This window comes from Zea mays, chromosome 7 (genome assembly GCF_902167145.1).
Source record: "Zea mays cultivar B73 chromosome 7, Zm-B73-REFERENCE-NAM-5.0, whole genome shotgun sequence".
NCBI lineage: Eukaryota > Viridiplantae > Streptophyta > Magnoliopsida > Poales > Poaceae > Zea > Zea mays.
Window position 1 is genome coordinate 51,262,521 of NC_050102.1, and position 20,400 is coordinate 51,282,920.

Genomic DNA, 20,400 nt, shown 5'->3' on the forward strand with positions numbered 1-20,400 from the left:
AGCATTGCAAACATCAAAATCTTTAGCCTTAGCAATTAATTTTTCATTTTCATTCCTAAGGCTAACAAGAGATAAGTTCAATTCTTCAATCTTAGCAAGCAAATCATCATTATCATTTCTAAGATTGGGAATTGAAACATTACAAGTAATAGAATCAACCTTAGCTAATAAATTAGAATTCTCATTTCTAAGGTTATCTATAGTCTCATGGCAAGTGCTTAGCTCACTAGACAATTTTTCACATTTTTCTACTTCTAGAGCATAAGCATTTTTAACTTTAACATGTTTCTTATTTTCCTTGATTAGGAAGTCCTCTTGGGAATCCAAAAGGTCATCCTTTTCATGAATAGCACTAATTAATTCATTTAATTTTTCCTTTTGTTCCATGTTAAGATTAGCAAAAAGGGTACGCAAGTTATCCTCCTCATCACTAGCACTATCATCACTAGAAGACTCATATTTAGTGGATGATTTGGATTTAACCTTCTTCCTCTTGCCGTCCTTTGCCATGAGGCACTTGTGGCCGACGTTGGGGAAGAGGAGTCCTTTGGTGACGGCGATGTTGGCGGCGTCCTCGTCGTCGGAGGAGTCAGTGGAGCTCTCGTCGGAGTCCCATTCGCGGCACACGTGGGCATCGCCGCCCCTCTTCTTGTGGTACCTCTTCTTTTCTCTCCTCTTGCCCTTCTTGTCGTTATCCCTGTCACTGTCACTTGATAATGGACATTTAGCAATAAAGTGACCGGGCTTACCACACTTGTAGCAAACCTTCTTGGAACGGGATTTGTAATCCTTCCCCTTCCGTTGCTTGAGGATTTGGCGAAAGCTTTTGATGATTAAAGCCATCTTCTCGTTGTCGAGCTTTGAAGCGTCGATTGGTTGTCTACTTGGTGTAGACTCCTCCTTTTTCTCCTTCGTTGCCTTGAATGCCACCGGTTGTGCTTCGGATGTGGAGGGATCATCAAGCTCATTGATCTTCTTTGAGCCCTTGATCATACATTCAAAGCTCACAAAATTCCGGATAACTTCCTCGGGAGTCATTAGTGTATATCTAGGATTACCACGAATTAATTGAACTTGAGTGGGGTTAAGGAAGATGAGTGATCTAAGAATAACCTTAACTACCTCGTGGTCATCCCATTTCTTGCTTCCGAGGTTGCGCACTTGGTTCACCAAGGTTTTGAGCCAGTTGTACATATCTTGTGGCTCCTCCCCTTGGCGAAGACGGAAGCGACCGAGCTCCCCCTCGATCGTTTCCCGTTTGGTGATCTTGGTGAGTTCATCACCCTCGTGCGCGATCTTGAGTAGATCCCAAATCTCCTTTGCATTCTTCAACCCTTGCACCTTGTTGTATTCCTCTCTACTTAGAGAGGCGAGGAGTATGGTTGTGGCTTGGGAGTTGAAGTGCTCGATTTGGGCTACTTCATCTTCATCATAGTTCTCATCCCCTACGGATGGTACCTGTGCACCAAACTCAACAACATCCCATATACTTTTGTGGAGTGAGGTTAGATGAAATCGCATTAAATCACTCCACCTAGCATAATCTTCACCATCAAATGTTGGTGGTTTGCCTAATGGGACGGAAAGTAAAGGTGTATGTTTAGGAATGTGAGGGTAGCGTAGGGGGATCTTACTATACTTCTTACGCTCTTGGCGCTTTGAAGTGACGGATGCCGCGTCGGAGCCGGAGGTGGATGCCGATGAAGAATCGGTCTCGTAGTAGACCACCTTCCTCATCCTCTTTTTCTTGTCCCCACTCCGATGCGGCTTGTGGGAAGAGGATTTCTCCTTCTTCTCTTTGTGGTGAGAAGAAGATTTCTTCTCCTTCCCTTTGGAGGAGTCCTTCTTCTTCTCCTTCCTCTTGATGCGGGACTCTTCCGATGAAGTGCTCCCGTGGCTTGTAGTGGGCTTTTCGCCGGTCTTCATCTCCTTCTTGGCGTGATCTCCCGACATCACTTCGAGCGGTTAGGCTCTAATGAAGCATCGACCTTTGATACCAATTGATAGTCGCCTAGAGGGGGGTGAATAGGGCGAAACTGAAATTTACAAATATAAACACAACTACAAGCTGGGTTAGCGTTAGAAATAAAAACGAGTCCGCGAGAGAGGGTGCAAAACAAATCTCAAGCAAATAAGAGGTGTGACACAAGGATTTGTTTTACCGAGGTTCGGTTCTCGCAAACCTACTCCCCGTTGAGGTGGTCACAAAGACCGGGTCTCTTTCAACCCTTTCCCTCTCTCAAACGGTCCCTCCGACCGAGTGAGCTTCTCTTCTCAAATCAAAACCGGGAACAAAACTTCCCCACAAGGGCCACCATACACTTGGTGCCTCTTGCCTTGATTACAATGGAGTTTTGATCACAAGATCAAGTGAGAAAGAAAAGAAGCAATCCAAGCGCAAGAGCTCAAAAGAACACGACAAATCTCTCTCGCTAATCACTAAAGCCTTGTGTGGAGTTGGAGAGGATTTGATCTCTTTGGTGTGTCTAGAATTGAATGCCTAGCTCTTGTAAGTGGTTGAGAAGTGGAAAACTTGGATACAATGAATGGTGGGTGGTTGGGGGTATTTATAGCCTCAACCACCAAACTAGCCGTTTGGTGGGGCTGACTGTCGTATGGTGCACCGGACAGTCCGGTGTACACCGGACATGTCCGGTGCGCCAGCCACGTCACCAAAGCCGTTGGGATTCGACCGTTGGAGTTCTGACTTCTGGGCCCGCCTGGATGTCCGGTGGCGCACCGGACATGTATTGTAGAGTGTCCGGTGCGCCACAACGCGCGTGCCTGACTTCTGCGCGCTCTGGCGCGCATTAATTGCCGTTGCAGGTGACCGTTGGCGCGAAGTAGTCGTTGCCCCGCAGTTACACCGGACAGTCCGGTGTACACCGGACATGTCCGGTGAATTATAGCGGAGCAGCCGCTGTGGTTACCCGAAGCTGGCGAGTTCCTGAGGCCGCTCTTCCTTGGAGCACCGGACACTGTCCGGTGTACACCGGACAGTCCGGTGAATTATAGCGGAGCGCCTCTGGAAATTCCCGAAGGTGGCGAGTTTGAGTTGGAGTCCTCTGGTGCACCGGACATTGTCCGGTGGTGCACCGGACACTGTCCGGTGTACACCGGACAGTCCGGTGTACCAGACCAGAGGTGCCTTCGGTTGGCCCTTAGCTCTCTATTTTGAACCCAACATTGGTCCTTTTAATTGGCTTGTTGTGAACCTTTGGCACCTGTATAACTTATCCACTAGAGCAAACTAGTTAGTCCAATTATTTGTGTTGGGCAATTCAACCACCAAAATTATTTAGGAACTAGGTGTAAGCCTAATTCCCTTTCAGGTACGTCCATACATGGCCAAGGCTCGGGCTACACTCTCAAGGTACCCTAAGACATATTCGAGACCCCCCCGGGAGGGATTCGTGACAGTATCCCATCGGAGGGAGGCATCGAGCCCTTGAACCCCATCAGACGGGTCCGGGACCAGGCGAATCACCCCGTAGGTACTTTTGGGGTGTGTCTCCGGACCACTAGTCGACTCCTATCAAGCTCAGGCCTTCGCTCGAATTACCCGATATCAGCTCACCGGAGACGTCATGCTCGTTGTCCACCGAAGGTAGCATGACGCTTCCCCCCTCTTCCTCCTTGCGGAAAGGCGACGAAGAGGTGTATCACCAAAAAGTCAAGGCATCCCTTGATCGTCCTCTTAGGCATATCACCAAAAAGTCAACATCATCTACGAAGGGAAATATTAAGACCTCGAAGGAATCAACCACTCCTTCGAGGCCTTAGGGGCTACACCCGATGGGTGAACTCGCGCGCAACCATCGAAAACAAATCTATCACCTCTTATGGTTAAGCAATATACCCGCACGGAGATGGAAGAGCCTCCAAACAAGTGTCAAAACACTTCCTTGGAGGGCTCGGGGGCTACTGTCAGATATCGTAATTAGGGGTACCTAGATTACACCCCTAATTCACACTTAACCCCAAGACCACCATCAAACCATTTCCTTGAGATCACAAGAGCATAAACTATGCTTCACCCAAGGCCCCTCTCGGCGATCACCATGGCTCCACTTCGCTCGAGCCTGCCCTCAGACAAGGTACGCTCTCAAGAGAATCCTCGCCCAGGCCGAGGTGTCCTCTCCCCAGAACTGTTGTCTCCGCCTCGACCGAGCTTGTCTCGGGTAAGGAAGACAACCCTAAGGCAGGACTCAGCCGAAGGCCACAGGGAACATGAGGATTTAATGCGCACACCCACCCCACACAACATTATAGGTGAACAGGAGCGACAAGACCACAGTCTTGTCAAACTTCACCAACTACGATGATGCATGTCGTCTGCCAACTCCCGACGTGACGCACATATGACAAGAGCGCAGGTCGACCCTCGGACGCCAACTCTACCTCACCCGAAGCCGACCTGATCCTCGGGACAAACTCCGCCTCGCCCGAGCTCCGCCTTGGCTATCTGCTCCCCACGAATCCCGCAGGAGGCCACTCCTTCAACTGTGACGCGCACGTCTACGAATCCTGGAGCGGGCGCGGTCACTACCTCGGGCGGACTTCCGTCTCGCCCGAGCCCGGCTTCGGCCTCGATATCTGCAACGGAAAGGCACCCGACGTCACCATAAACTGCAGAGTTGACATACTCAGTACTATGTCAACAACTACGGCATGGGCAACCTCCTTGTCAGGGGCTCGGGTACGTGACCGAGCTCTCGACCCTGGCCTCGGCTCTCATTAGAAATCAGACGTCTCCACCAGTATGATATCCTGGCCCCTGGGATAGTGATATCCTGGCTCAAGGCTTAATAGATATAATAGAGTATCCATACTAACATGGTGCATCTTCTTTTTCAGAAGTCTATCTCGAAAGAACCTCCAAGTTAAGTGTGCTTGGCTCGGAGCGATTTGGGATGTGTGACCGACTGAGAAGTTTTCTCGGGTGTGCATGAGTGAGGACAAAGTGCGCACAAAAGACTCGTGTTGGTCTATGGGGATGATATATGATTCTAGAGAGCTGCCAGGAGTAAGTACCGTGCGGTCCGGGATTGGATGGGGTGTTACAAGTGGTATCAGAGCCGACCCTCACGGTTTCACGAGCGTGTGTGGGTTAGGGGTTTGGGTATATGGCGCATGGCGCATGTGGGCCCAGAGTGGTCATATGGCATGGCATATGACGACACTAGACACACAGACGTGACTAACAAGGAAAGTTCCTGGATTGGGGTTGACCAACGAGGACGTCAATCTTCTAAGGGGGGTGGATTATGATATCCTAGCCCCTGGGATGGTGATATCCTGGCCCAAGGCTTAATAGAGTATCCATACCAAAAAGGTGCATATTCTTTTTCGGAAGCATATCTCGAAAGAACCTCCAAGTTAAGCGTTGGAGCAATTTGGGATGGGTGACCGACCAGGAAGTTTTCTCGGGTGCGCATGAGTGAGGACAAAGTGCGCACAAAAGACTCGTGTTGGTCTATGGGGACGATATATGATTCTAGAGAGCTGCTAGGAGTAAGTATTGTCGGTCCGGGATTGGATGGGGTGTTACAACCAGGCATAAGTCAAAGTAAGTACAAGACCCATGCTCTAGGCTATACCATCTGCAGGGGCTCGGCTACGCCTCCTCACCATACACGGCCAGCTCCGGTACTCCTAGCAGCCCTACTTGAGGTTATAAATAGGATAGTCCACGACTTCAAGGAGGCAAACGAACACTTCATGGTTTCCACCTCCACCACGATATTGGCACTTGCCTCAATCAACCCTAGGACTTGGGATCTTTCCCTCTCCCAATCAGCTTGTACTCTCTATTGTAAGTGTTTAGGTGCAAGTAATGTAAGTCTCATCCTCCCTCTGCTAGAATTAGGGCATTCTCTCGTCCGAACTAGGATAAAACGACTTGTGTCATCTTGCATCATTCATCTGGGTCAAGGGACACAACATAATTTCACTGGTTGGTACGACCCTTGCCTTCAAGGAGGCAGACAAACACTTCATGTTTCCACCTCCACCACGATATTGGCATTTGCCTCAATCAACCCTAGGGACTTGGGATATTTCCCTCGCCCGATCACCTTGTACTCTCTAATGTAAGTGCTTAGGTGCAAGTAATGTAAGTCTCATCCTTCTTCTGCTAGAATTAGGACATTCTCTCATCCGAACTAGGATAAAACGACTTGTGTCATCTTGCATCACTCATCTGGTCAGGGCACACAACATAATTTCATTGGTTGGTAAGACCCTCGGGTCGAGACACCGACCCGATGCATGTCTCTTTCTCTACCCACTAATCATCAAGGGTAATTAAGAAAGCTCATACAAATTAATTGTATTACAGGAGCTCAAGTGTATGGGCAAGCTAACACTTTTAAACTCTGTATTACCAATTTATTAAAGTTATTTCATGATAACGCTGAAAATCCGAAACTGTAATTTTTGTAATTTTTGAAACGAAGTACTACCAAACAAGGCAAAATTGACTAAAGTTCCACTCTAAATCAAACAGGGCCTCAAAATGGCCCAGGTTGGATGACTGGTCCTAGAACCCTAGTGCCCTCATCTGTCTAAAACCCTAGTTCGGTGAAGCACTAGCCTGAGCGGCGGCGCGGACCGGCGAGACGACTGACCGAACGAGTGCGCCAGAGAGCTCCCTGCAAACCTTGCCGCGCAGTAAATGGAACGCAGACGTGCAGACAAGGAGGAGGCAGAAGAGCCGCTGAGGCCCGAGGAGGAAGAAGATGAGGAGGACGAAGAGGAGGGGTGGGACGACTGGTGCTCCGACGGCGAAGATGTTGGCGGTGGGCTGCTGTGTTTGTTCTGTAGCTCGAGTTTCGACTCCGAGAGCTCACTCTTCGAGCACTGCGCCGCCGAGCACTGCTTTGATTTCCACATGATTGTGAAGGAGCTGGGGCTGGATTTCTACAGCTGCATCAAGCTCATCAACTTTGTCCGCTCCAAGGTGTGTCAGCAACACCCTTCTGCTGACAGTTATATTTTTTTTGGGACACGTTAATGCCTGCAATAGTGTTACAGGCTCAACTGCTTTGCTTAGGCCCTGATTGGTTACGCTTCTCCACCACGCTTAGATTCGTGGAAACGCCAAGTTTCTCGCAATCATTCGATTTTCACTTATTACTTCAACAGATAAACTGTCGATTCTGTAAGAACAAAAATAATCTAGGTGTTTGTTGAGATTCTCGCTTATTTTCATCCATAAGCGGATTATAAGCGAAACCAAACAGGGCCTGGTATGAACGGCTGATTAAGGTTACAATTTTATCAATTTATGAGCGTACTCTGCTTGATTTCTAGCTGTTGTTGATTCATAGGTTGCAGAGAAAAAATGCTGGAGCTGTGGCCAAGCATTCTCTTCCAACACAGAACTCTGCAGCCACTTGCACACAGTGGAGAATTGCCTAATTGAGGGAAAGGTGCCATGGGAGGACGATGTGTACTTGAAACCTTTCATGGAAGATGACTCCCTTTTGCACAGCTTGTCAATCGATGACGATGATGAAGATGGGGACTGTGGAGTGTCAATGGAAAAGGGACAATATTCAGCTGGGAATGAGGTTTTAGCTGAACCATGGGGGAACAAGCTGAGCAGCATATCAGAAAGAAATGATTCTGACATCAGTGCTCAATTTCAGCAAGAGTGTACTATTGGTAGTACACAAAGGGAAGTCAGAGAGTCCCTTCATGTGGCGATTGATGGCCACCTAAAGGTTGCACGTGCTAGTGTTAATTCCAAAGCAATCAAAACTGTGGATGATAACTACTTTGGATCTTATAGTTCATTTGGTATCCACAGGGAGATGCTCGGTGATAAAGTAGGTGAACTCTTTCTGGATTTGTAGTCAACAAGTTCATATGAAATATTTATTTCTATTCACGTACGGTATGTATTTGTGTGGTCTGAAAACACCGAATACTCTGAATAACCTTTTTCAGGTCAGAACAGATGCTTACAGAGATGCAATTTTAGGCAATCCTAGCCTAATAAGTGGAGCAACTGTACTAGATGTTGGTTGTGGCACAGGAATTCTAAGGTATAAAAGCATTCACCATATGATGATCACCTACTGATTACTTATACGCGTGGGGGGTAGTTTATCTTAACCATGAAACTTAATGATGCAAGCTTTGGATCCCGTAAAAGCAAATAGGCTTCATATTGCTCATCTGGAAAACATAACCACTGGAATAATAGTTCACAAGAAAGGTCTGGGTTGATAATTGTACTCAAGTGACTGGTTATGGATAATTTTGATTTGGTTGCACATTAAGGTCCTAAGTAGGTACAGTGCTCATAAGCCTGATCTAGTTCATAATTTAACTCGATGATCTATATCTAAAGTTTATAAGGATTGGTAAAACAAAATTGATATTTATTGATTCATTATCTAAAGTATTTTGATGACATATAGCTGTTTTGATTTAAGATGCTTATGTAGATATTGCTAGTCAATTTTGTTTTAAAAACGACTTAGTAGTTAGGGAAAATCTAAATCTCTACTATTATAATGTGGGAATTTCTTCCCGCGTCGTTCCACCCCATGTGCACCCGCGAATGAAAAATCCAAATAATATGCACTCGATGGGATTTGAACCCAGGTTGCGCAGAACGACTACCGCCTCCTAACCAATTTATTGGCTTGTGCTATATAAAAGATGCGTATTATAAATATATGTATACTAATAATTTTGAAATAAAAAATTGTGACAGGTCGGGGGCCCACAAGAAAACTACCCAGGCACGGTACAGGCCCACTTTCGATCGTGTCGGGCTGGGCCGTTGCACTATTAAATGAGTCCTGTCTTAGGCTAGCCCGCTAGGCACAACCCATTTAGTCATCGATAGTCCAGTACCTTCTCACTCACCGTCCCTGATATCGCATTGTTTGACCCCACACCGCAATTCAAACTCACCTAATTTATAAGTTTGGATCGTGTTTGGATAACTGTCTCGTTTAAGCAATGTCTGTTTGTATGATATACACGGGCAACTAACTAGTAGACTTATATTTGTCATAAGTACCCCCTCCGTCCCATAATATAAGGCGTAACAACTTTTTGTTCTTGTCCCATAACATAATACATGCTCTCTAGACACACATACATCGATGCAGTAGTAATAGTGTTGATAGAGAGAATTAAATACATTTTTTGGACTTTGAACCAGAGGTGATTACACCTTATATACTGGGACGGAGGGAGTAAGTACTAAAGCTAGAACACCTTTACTATCATGACCAGAAAGCACTGCATGTTATATAGTGGTCATATTTCTGAAGTCCAAGGATGGTCATAAAAATAAGCAAATGGCTACCTTTTTTATGCATGATGAATTGTTAATTTTGCATGTGCGGCTGTTGATATGCCCCCTATCTACAGTCTTTTTGCAGCTAGGGCTGGTGCATCTAGAGTTGTTGCTGTTGATGGGAGTGCAAAGATGGCTTCTGTGGCTACCCAAGTATGCCACTTTTCTCTTCAAAATTGTATTAAAGTACCAACCTCTTTGTACCATGAGTAACTTATAGGTACTGCATGATGCAGGTTGCAAAGAATAATGGTCTGTTGTATGATGAGAACGTGGAAGCAGAACAGAAGCAAGGCAGTGCTCAAGTTATAAGTGTCGTACATACAAAGGCTGAAGAGCTAAACCAGAAAATACAAGTCCCACAAAATGGCTTTGATCTATTAGTGAGTGAATGGATGGGATATTGCCTGCTGTACGAATCCATGCTAAGTTCTGTCATATATGCACGTGATCATTTTCTAAAACCTGGTGGTGCTATTCTCCCAGATACTGCAATGATTGTAAGTCAGTTGCTTCCTTGTATTCTGTCCTGTATTTTCTGCTGTTTGACAACTCGTGCCTGATCCACCCTTTAGCTTGGTGCTGGCTTCGGGAAAGGTGGAACTAGCTTGCCATTTTGGGAAAACGTATATGGCTTTGATATGTCATGTATTGGCAAAGAAGTAACTTCAACTTCAGCTCGATTTCCTGTAGTTGATGTACTGTCTTCTCAGGATATTGTGACAGAGACTGCTGTACTCCATGTAAGTTCCTGTAACTGTGCATATTTACTTAGGCCCTGTTTGAATGTACTAGAGGCTAGAGCTAATAGTTAGCTGGCTAAAAAGTTACTAGTGGAATTAGCTGACTAACAAATAGCTAGCTAACTATTAGCTAATTTTAGCTGGGTTGAACGAACTAATTACTAATGGGTATTTGAGGATGTAGCTAATAGTTAGCTGGACTCTATTAGTTGGGGGCTTTTGGATGTCTCCAACTAAAAGTAGCTAATAACTAAACTATTAGTTGGGTTGTTTGGATATCTCTAGCTAATTTTAGCAACTAACTATTGGTTCTAGCGCATTCAAACAGGGCCTTAGTTTCACTTCTGATGTTGAATTTGTTAAATGTCTGTAGAGCTAGATATCAATCTGGGTGTTAACTACCCTATGGAGCATTTGGCAGGGCTCCGGAAGTCCGGATTCTCGTAGAAACGTTTTGGATATGATGAATCAGAATCACTTTGTGAAACCACTTGACTGATAGGCTGTGTACGAATTCACAAAAAAGTCAAATAAAAATATACTTCAAAAACATCCAACCTTTTTCCTGGATGAACCACTTAAATACAACCCATTTTAACTTGGCCCGCTTAAAAAAGGTTAATTGAAAAAATATGAGGTGGAGAAGGAAGAATGAGTCACTAGAAACCACCATTTCACCGTTTCTCTCCCATAGTACAAAAGCAAGAAAGGTTTTGCTCCAGAATTGCTATGTCCTTTATGCGTTTGGCACCGATTCCTGCTGTTTCTCGCTAGAAAAGGGAGCAGAAAGGCTGCCAAACGTGCCCTTAATGTGATGCACGTGTTTCTTTGTACAGGGAAAATTTGTGGTACTTAATGCTAAACTGCACTTTTTAAAAACCACCTTGTAGCTCCATAGAACTATTTTTAGCAACCTTTTCTTTTGTAAAGTTACACTTTGAGGTCTGAGGAATCAAGTTTAGAAAACTAAACCTCTGTTATAATGCTCTATCACAAAACCACATTTATTGTCATTTGTATGGAAAAACTACACTTTTGAGATCTGATTACCTGAAGAGTGAGGTTACAAAACACTGTTGGGGTGACGAGTGACCCTAAGGCTAACTATCAAGCAGGTGGAGGTGACTTGTGATCTAAATCTAACTATGAAGAAACAGATCGTGGGCGGCTCGCCTTAGTAATCACAGAACCAACTTGACATGGTTATTGACCTTGCTATCTGAAAACAAGGTCCAATTTATGCAACCTGACTTTGGCAAAACTGGAATATATTAAGAACAATCTCGACACATGTGGAATTCTCAAAGGCTGTCTTGCATGAGTCATCTGACACAACTGAAGTACAATGTTTGCACAATTCTCTCCCATCCCTTCCAAATCTGCCTAAATGTGGTCTTTATTACATGGGCCTAGCTCAGAACAGGTGGCACACCACCCCTTCTGTTTCGCTCTCATTTTTTTATGTCTTCACCTTCATTCCTTACAAGAATCACAGAATTGAGTTCGTGTGCACAAGACCGAGTGGCTAGTCATTGCATGTCTGTTGTAGCTGGTGGTGTGGTTTGAAATTTGAATTGAAGGACTGATGTCCTCACAAAAAAAAGTGTAGTTTGTCAAAAATGATTCAAGTCTATATTTTGATGCCTATGTTGATAAAAATCAAGTTTTGTGAAACTGGTTTTAGAAAGCGTAGTTTTGTAAAAAAAAATGAATTGTAGTCTTGTAGTATTTTCTGTACTTCGAGTATTCTGTAAAATTTGCTCAAATGCCACTTTGAATTAAGAGATTTATACTAACATGTTGCTTCTGTTTTTTGTATTCAGTCCTTTGATCTTGCAAGTATGAAGGAAAGTGAGATGGATTTTACTGCAAGCTTTGAGCTGATGCTCAGTGAAAGTAGTGCCACTGTGTCAGGAGTGACCTGGTGCTATGGCATTGTCTTGTGGTTTGACACGGGGTTTACCGACAGATTCTGCAAGGAGAAGCCTGTTGTCCTCTCCACCTCTCCCTTCTCTACACCAACTCACTGGTCACAGACAATCTTCACCTTTGAAGAGCCCATTGCAATGGCGAAGGAGGAATCAACCCTGGGTTCATCTGCATTGGCTGGCACAGATGAGTGCCCAGCTACGGCGCTCAGGTCTCGGATCAGCATCGTGAGGGCATCTGAGCACCGCAGCATAGACATATCGGTTGAAACCACAGCAATCAGTTCAGATGGCCGGAAGCGCAGCTGGCCTGTTCAGATATTCAACTTGTGACCAATCATTATACCTCTTTGGGCTTCCTACCACCACAAGCAATTGTTACTAGAATTTGTCTTGGTCGTTTAAGTTTTGCACACTGAATGGAGCACTTTGTGCTACTGATTTTTTGGTAAAACGATGATCGTGAGAATTAGATTGGAAGGCTTTCTGGAATGGTTAGGGTGTAATGTTGTACAATAATCTAATTCGCATTGGTTTGGCCCTAGTTCAGTTGAATGATGTTGACGGGGTTGAAGGCAAACATAATGTATTTGTTGTAGTCATCAAACGTGTTGCGCACAATTCACAAACAGCAATGGCATGTAGCTGTTTATCTAACCGATGCACACCTGCATTGTACTTTAAAATTAAACAAAAAAAGTAGAGCTTATGGAATCAGTGTATATGATATGATGCCCTCCATTCGTAAGCTACTAAAGTTTAAGTAGTACACTTTTTCTCTTTCCAACCTCTTTCGTTATTCTTTCCATTACGAAACGAGAAAGTAATACTTTTTTTCAACACGGTCGTAAGCAATGACGTGGAAATATTAGACTCCCACACGTATATTACAACAGCTGTGCTGCTAGGCACCCACTCCCCAGTCAAGGCATATCCATTCCATGGATCTCGCGTCCCTGCTCCTCTCCCAGCTGCTGCTGCTTCCGGTGGTAACGGTTGTCTCCGGCGAGACCGCCGCGCACCCGGGCTACGCGCACGCTGAGGAGGCATGCAGCGGTATGCTAGAGGCAGAGGCGGAGAAAGCAACGGTGCTGGTGCCTGCGCCGGAGCGGCGCGAAGAGTTCGACGGCGGGCGGATCGTGGACATCAGCCACTACTACCGCGAGGACATGCCGGAGTGGGAGTCATCAGAGGGCTCCGGCGAGTTCCTGCAGCTGGCGCGGTCCATGCGCAACGGCTCCGACATCGCTAACTTCTCGGAGCTCCGGCTCACTGCGCACTCCGGCACCCACGTCGACGCGCCGGGACACGTCTTCGAGCACTACTACGACACCGGCTTCGACGTCGACACCCTCGACCTCGCTGTCCTCAACGGTATATTGCTATCAATGTTGCTTTCAGCATTTACTGTACTTTAAGAAGGGTTTATTTTTCTCCAAAAGTAAGTAAAAAAAATGAGTTGAAACGGTGTGCAGGACCAGCGCTGTTGGTTGACGTTCCCAGAGATAAGAACATCACAGGTAAAATAAAAAGACACAACAGACCAACATTTACTTTTGAGTACTACTGTCTACTGCAGTACATACTTTGCTCGTAAATTAGCATTAGCCAAAATCCTCACCTTTTTTTGGTAGGATTATATTATTTGGCTTAGAGAATGTTTTTATAACAAAATAACAATAATAATAAGATTGTCCAATCAAATTCTTTCAGTTTACCAGCAGCTTCATGAAACTTGAGATGATGACTAGCTCTAAGAATTCTTATAGTTGTAGCTGTGTAAACAACCTAACTCTAGATACGTACATATGACCATCCATAACCCTACTATTTTTTTAGTAAATAATAATTAGATACTTCTATTCTGTTATCTAAAAAAATATTTCCATAAGAGGTTCAAATTCTAAATTGCAGGTGGGTATCATGGTGTTTAGCATAGGTTTTAAACGACCAAGCATTATCTAACGTCCCATGATGTAGAGTCAATTGATGATTACAAAAATATAGGCATATAGCTAGACTTTTGGAATGGTTAACATAACTCACAAGCACTTTTGGATTAAAAATGTTCTTAATATGATGGTGTGTAACATGACTTTAGTTCAAGACAAGTCACAAAATATTGCCTATTTTTTTATTGTAGCTGATGTTATGGCATCCCTAAACATTCCTAAAGGTGTTCGACGTGTACTCTTTCGGACCCTAAATACAGACAGGTATGTTTTAGGCTGTCTCCAGCAGCGTCCCCTAAATTTCGTCCCCTAAAGGAATATTCTCTGTCCTTTACAGAACACTCTAAAAGATTCTGTCCTCTATATATTCTCCGTCTCCAGCAGCGTCCTCTAAATTCCGTCCCCTAAAGCTACAGTGTTAACAGATTCACATTTTCCATTTCTTTTTCATTTTTCTTTGTTTTCTTCTCATTTGACGCTACATAAATGATACGTAAAAATTGTATTTATTAATTTTGAAAGTAATAAATTCGAAATGTCAATATTAATTACATTGCTTGTTTTGTTGTTGTGTAATTGTTGTCGATAACGCGCCACATAGTATAATATCGTTGGCAAAATATGTTTTCAAATGGACAAGCTTGCACCGTAAGCCCGTACTCTTCTTCGAGAAGCCATAGCCTAGCTTCTCTTGCACGAGAAGCGCATGGCTTCTACCGAAGCGTACTTCCTCTATAAATACCAAGTGAGCCTTCCATACTTCACTCAACCTTGCCTTTACAAACTCCACAACCATGAATCCCTACTTAGAAAACAATTTTCTTGTGCGGTTGATGGAAGAAATGGAAGAGGAAGAAGAAGAGTTGCAGTTGGCGAGGCACATGGTCAATAGGAGGCGACGTGTACGCAATGAGCGTCGTCATGGTGGTTCGATTCCAGGGCGTGTTAGGATTCATCGTGATCACATGAGCGGCGATGCAAGAATCCGAGCGGACTACTTTGGAGCCAACCCGGTGTACACGGATGCTCAATTTCGTAGGAGGTATTTACAATTAACACATTCTTTTTACCATGTACAAAACTTCATGACCCCTATTATGACACATGAAATGTATGGTAGGTTCCGCATGCGTCGCCATGTCTTTGAGCGCCTTGTTGATGTTGTGCAACAAGTGGATCCTTATTTTATTCAGCGTCCAAATTGTGCGGGTGAGATTGGTCTTTCTGCTCTACAGAAAGTTGTTGCTGCTGTTCGAATCCTTGCTTACGGTATTCCGGCTGATGCCGTTGACGAATACGTACGTATTGGGGAATCTACTGCTCATGAGGCATTGAAACACTTTTGCACGGCTGTCCAAACCGCGTTTGCTCCGTATTATCTCCGTGCAGCAAATGCAGAAGATATCGCACGCCTTCTCCAAGTTGGCGAGTCACGTGGGTTTCCTGGTATGCTTGGTAGTGTTGATTGCATGCATTGGGAGTGGCGTAACTGCCCAAGTTCATGGAAGGGGATGTTTACAGGGCGTGGTAAACATCCTACCATGATCTTGGAAGCTGTTGCGTCGTATGACCTGTGGATATGGCATGCATATTTTGGTCTGCCAGGTAGTTGCAACGACATAAATGTTCTTCACCGTTCAAACCTTTTCGAAAGGCATCTGAGCGGTGACACACCTCCAGTTTCATTCACTGTGAATGGTCACACGTACAATATGGGATATTACCTAGCGGACGGGATTTACCCTGACTGGCCCGCATTTGTCAAGACAATCTGTAACCCCTACGATGTTAGAACCCAACACTTTGCAACAATTCAAGAGTCTGCTCGAAAAGATATAGAACGAGCTTTCGGTGTACTCCAGAAGAGATGGGGTGTGGTCCGTGGACCTGCATACGGTTGGAGTCCTGAACACATTGGGGACATCATGAAAACATGCATAATATCCAGCAAAAGTGGAACACTGTGTTTTGATAGTATCCCATCTACTCATCAAAGATTTTGTGGACCTTTCTGGCAATGTTCCTCGTCTTGAGTTGTATGCTTCAGTAATTCTACTCCAAAATCCTTGACGTTTCTGCCCTGTGTTAATAATGGGATCGCAACTAACAGCAAGCCATGCATGGCATACCCTTGTGTCCTCTTCAGCAGTGAAGTTTGCTAGCTTAGTTCTTTGAGTTGGCTTTTTAGTAACAGCTGGTGTTCTTGAGCCCTCGGGTTGCCCATCAACTGGAAATTCAGAATGTTGTGTTCCGATAGGCTGCTCGTCAATCTGGCTAAGGAAGCTTCCATATTGAGACATCACCTGGTTCCAATCACTCCCCATTCTATGCAATAAAGGCACATCAAACATGATATAAATGAGCATGTAGTCATCATATAACATGGTATAAAGTAAGGCAAACATAGTCCAACAAAACACAATAATTATTGTAGTAACTGAACCGGATTCAGTTTACATAGACCAGAACATTAAACTCCCCCAAAAGCATGATCATACCAACCAACAAGTACACCTTAACATAGACCTGAACATGCTACAATACTTATACTGAAGTTAAACCTAGAACACTAGTACGGATATGTGTCGTCGGTTGAGTAGTCACGACCATCGTCGTAGCCCACAAGGTCTTCATAGTTAATTGGTGACTCTTCGTCTATCAGTAGGTCGTCTTCTGAACCATCTTGTATGAGAAGGTCCTCTACTGCTTCCTCTTGTTGTGGATGTTCTTTCACTTGACTGTTAGCCATATTTTCTACCTCCCACTGAGTTTGCACTGCTACGTCTTCAAGATCCTTGGCGAGGTCGTCAATCTCAACTAGTGCTCGGTTCAATTCGTCGACCAAAGGTGAGTTGAAAGGCTGGAAGGCTGATTTGACGACATCAACGATGTCACAACTACGCTTTTGAACAACTCTGAGCAGAGTAGCCAGTGCTTTACGGAGCTTTTCGTTCTCCGAATCCATGGCTACATCAAACACAGTGTTGAATTAGTTAACACCGACTACAATTTATGTATCTTATACAAACTACTGAATTGAAGGGATTCCAAACTATGAGTACACAGTTGAAATGAACCCTTAATCAATGTACATTGCATCTATGTGAACCTGTTATAAATTTGCAGATTAGGTTACCATGGTCGCATACAAAATTAATGTTGAGTAATTTGAATCTGGACAGAACCGATTCATCGGGGACGAACAACCCCCCAAACCCGAAATGGATCCCCCAAAACTGGTGTAAATTTAAGCATCCGGGCACAACAATAAGCCATTGATGCATGAAATTGAAGCGCATTATTTACAATGCTCCAGATCGTAAACCCTAAACATCCCACAAACCCTAATCCATGCCCCCAAATACGAACAATAAAATACGGTAATGGTTCAGTACTAAACAAAAAAGGATTTGTGTAGTTCGTACCTCGCTCTTCGCGGATCTGGCTCGGTGGACCGAATCGAAGACGAAGACGACGGCGGCGACGAGCTTCTCTTCCTTTTGCCGGTTGCCTTCGACGAAGTCGGCGGACGACGAAGCCTTTTTCCGATGGCGACTCTCCGGCGACGAACAGGGGGAAGCTGGCTTGGATCTTGGGTTGCGGTGGGTCGCGCGGCCTTGGTTCGAAGGGGTGCGAGCTCTACGCCGACAGACCCGCCTCCGCACGGCCGCTTCTCGCCCTCCTGCCTCGATGCCGGCGGCGAAGCGCGCCGGATCGAGGGCTCGGCCCCGGAAGATGCAGTCGCCAGCGCGGGGTAGGAGGACGCGGAAGTTTCCTCGCGGCGGCTGGTGGACGAGCTGCGCGGATAGCGCACTCCCGGAGCCCTCCACATTTAGAGTGCCTGCCACATCCTCTAAAATTTAGAGGACGCTATAGAGTCCCTTGCTGGAGCCGTAGGGGACCTGACAGTCCTCTATATTTAGAGGACAGGATCCTTTTAAGGGTGCTGTTGGAGACAGCCTTACACTTTTACCTCCATATATATGACACGGTCCAAAGAACATGCATAGGCATATGCATGCAAACACATCAATTTCTACATTTCCCTTATCGATGGATTCAACGTATCGGATAATCTATTTTTGTTTTTCATGATTTTGAAGATAGTGCACGTAATTGTGAGATTACCACAATAGTTTCAACCTAAGTAAACTAGACCCATTTAGAATAATGTTGACCAATGAAGCTTATCTTAATGTAATACCACCTTCAATTCCAAATATAGGCCATTTTAGTATTCTAGTTTGCCAAACTTCATCAACTTAGCCATAAAAAGATGCATAGATTAATAATCAATATATGCATCATTGAAAATGATTTCATAGAATATAACTTCCTGTATTTAATATATTAAACTTTTACCAAACAAATTTAAGTCAAAGTGTTATATTAGAGACAATGTGAATGTCCTAAACATCTTAAATTTGGAATCAAAGGGAGTACCTTATTAATCTTGGAATACATCTTCATTAATGATCTTGTTCCATTTTTAATATTTGGGAAGTCAAGTATAAAAAACTATATTCATGGGTGACATAAGGAAATTTGTGTTAATTGTCGAATAAGTTAAAACACCATAATTTTTATGTAGAAAGCTTATGTGGAAGAAAGAATTTGATACAAGTTATGTTGGCTTCATGAAGGATGGTGCACAATGGTTGGTTGATAATACAGACATCAAACTAGTTGGTAAGTTGGTTCTATTTAAAGGGTCATTTGTGGGCTTGCAATAATATTTCTATTGAATTTAGAATATTTATGTCCCTTTTATCAGTAGTAGTTAATCGTATGAAATAGCAATTGCCTATGAAAATAAAGGGTGCATACAAGTGAGATATTTTTATGCCTAAAGTGTCCATTATCTAAAACATTTCTACACTTCAATATTTTAGATCTTTTATTGAATGAAATAGATCAATATATGAACTTTTACTTCGACTTTAAGTAAATAGTTTAAAGAATATTTATACATGGAAGACACAGACATTGTTAGCAACATTTTCTAAGTCCGATCTTACAATGTTGTACACTTTTCATCCTATTGTTTCTTCATATGGTCTGATATTTTGTGTATGATCTAAGCTCACAATATAATGTAAGTTACAAAACTATGGTACAATTGTTACTAGTGAGAGTAAGTTAATTTAGTGGCATATTTGTACCAAGCTTATTTGTGTTACTATGTTATGTATTCCTTGTTTTGGTGGTAATCATTTACTTCGCCTTACTAAAATTGCATGGATGGTTAGAGATCTTGATTTATTGTGAGAGAATACACACGAATGAAAAGCATATCAAGATGTAACAAGTGAAAATGATTTTTATAGAAACAATCACAAGATACAATCTGGATGACAAATGTGTATTATGCTAAGCATTTAGTGTTGAACCATGTTTCCCCTTCTACTTATCTCATGTTCTTCTCCTAGCATAACATCCTTTAGTTTATGCAGGAGTTGACTACTTGTCAGTGGGCGCATTTGATGAATGCATTCCAGCTCATCTAGTATTTCTTGAAAAAAGGGTAATATTTCCATACTATACACTTGACTTTTAGCAATCTGATACACACACATTTTGAGACTTTACATATTAGAAATATCCACAACCTAATTAATTGAAATTAATAATTTTCATCTGTTTAGGAGGTCATACTTGTCGAAGCCTTGAATCTGGAGCATGTTAGCCCTGGAATATACATCTTGCATTGCTTGCCACTAAGATTGCGGGGTGCTGAAGGTTCTCCTGCAAGATGCATCCTCATCAAGTGACATGGTTATAACCATCCCAAAAAGCATTGTACAATCAATCTTGAAACCTACCTATTCAGTCTTTTCAAAGTGCTTATAGAAGTATGGTTTTCATGCGTGTGTTTATAGGGATGGTGTGAGGACCCAATAATATGGAGCTGGGCTAGTGCTGATCCAATCGACACTAATATGAGCTGAAGATACTACATAAAACATGAACAATATGGAGTTTTATATACTGGACCCCAGTCCAGGTTTTAAATCCACCCCTGCAAGGGGTGAGTTTATGTTTGTGTTTGGGAGTGTATATTTCTATATTGCAATTTGAAAAAAAACTATGTATGTAATAAAATAAGAATACATCAATTCATTCACATGACAATTGAAAAATGTGGCTCCCATCACTCTTCCACCATTTTTTGCTAATATTATCTCTTATTAGAACTCTATTGTGTTATTATTCTCTCCATCACAAAACAAATAAATTTATCAGTTGTTGTAAACTAAAACTATCATACTTTTAACTGAATTTTTAGTGGAGGACACATATGTCAGTGTTTGTGACCCGATTGCGCACCACAGGGTTACCCACGTGATGCTTTTGGTTAGGACGACGTCGTTGACTGCGACTCGATGGTATGTGCAGGAGCACGTCGATCTTGCATGAGGATTTATACAGGTTCGGGCCGCTTGAATGTGTAACAT

The 20,400-nt window shown here is 43.6% G+C and overlaps 2 protein-coding genes across 3 annotated transcripts; both read left to right on the forward strand.

Moving 5' to 3' along the window:
* Positions 1 to 6,492: 6,492 nt before the first annotated feature.
* LOC103632361 (probable protein arginine N-methyltransferase 3) lies at positions 6,493 to 12,614 on the forward strand. The gene is made up of 7 exons (XM_008654177.3): positions 6,493 to 6,961; positions 7,332 to 7,832; positions 7,954 to 8,051; positions 9,397 to 9,475; positions 9,559 to 9,822; positions 9,898 to 10,065; positions 11,889 to 12,614. The coding sequence occupies exons 1-7, from the start codon at positions 6,677 to 6,679 to the stop codon at positions 12,324 to 12,326; spliced, it is 1,833 nt and encodes a 610-aa protein (XP_008652399.1). The 5' UTR covers positions 6,493 to 6,676; the 3' UTR covers positions 12,327 to 12,614.
* A 113-nt stretch (positions 12,615 to 12,727) lies between these two features.
* LOC100274378 (uncharacterized) lies at positions 12,728 to 20,110 on the forward strand. Of its 2 annotated transcripts, NM_001148738.2 has the most exons (7): positions 12,921 to 13,367; positions 13,469 to 13,513; positions 14,137 to 14,209; positions 18,537 to 18,634; positions 19,399 to 19,469; positions 19,591 to 19,720; positions 19,825 to 20,094. In NM_001148738.2, exons 1-6 carry the CDS (start codon positions 12,935 to 12,937, stop codon positions 19,714 to 19,716), a joined length of 846 nt encoding a protein of 281 aa, NP_001142210.2. In that variant the 5' UTR covers positions 12,921 to 12,934; the 3' UTR covers positions 19,717 to 19,720; positions 19,825 to 20,094. The 2 variants fall into 2 exon arrangements, with proteins under 2 accessions (XP_008651135.1, NP_001142210.2); XM_008652913.2 differs by lacking the exon at positions 19,591 to 19,720 and having other exon boundaries at positions 12,728 to 13,367; positions 19,825 to 20,110.
* The last annotated feature ends 290 nt before the right edge of the window (positions 20,111 to 20,400 follow it).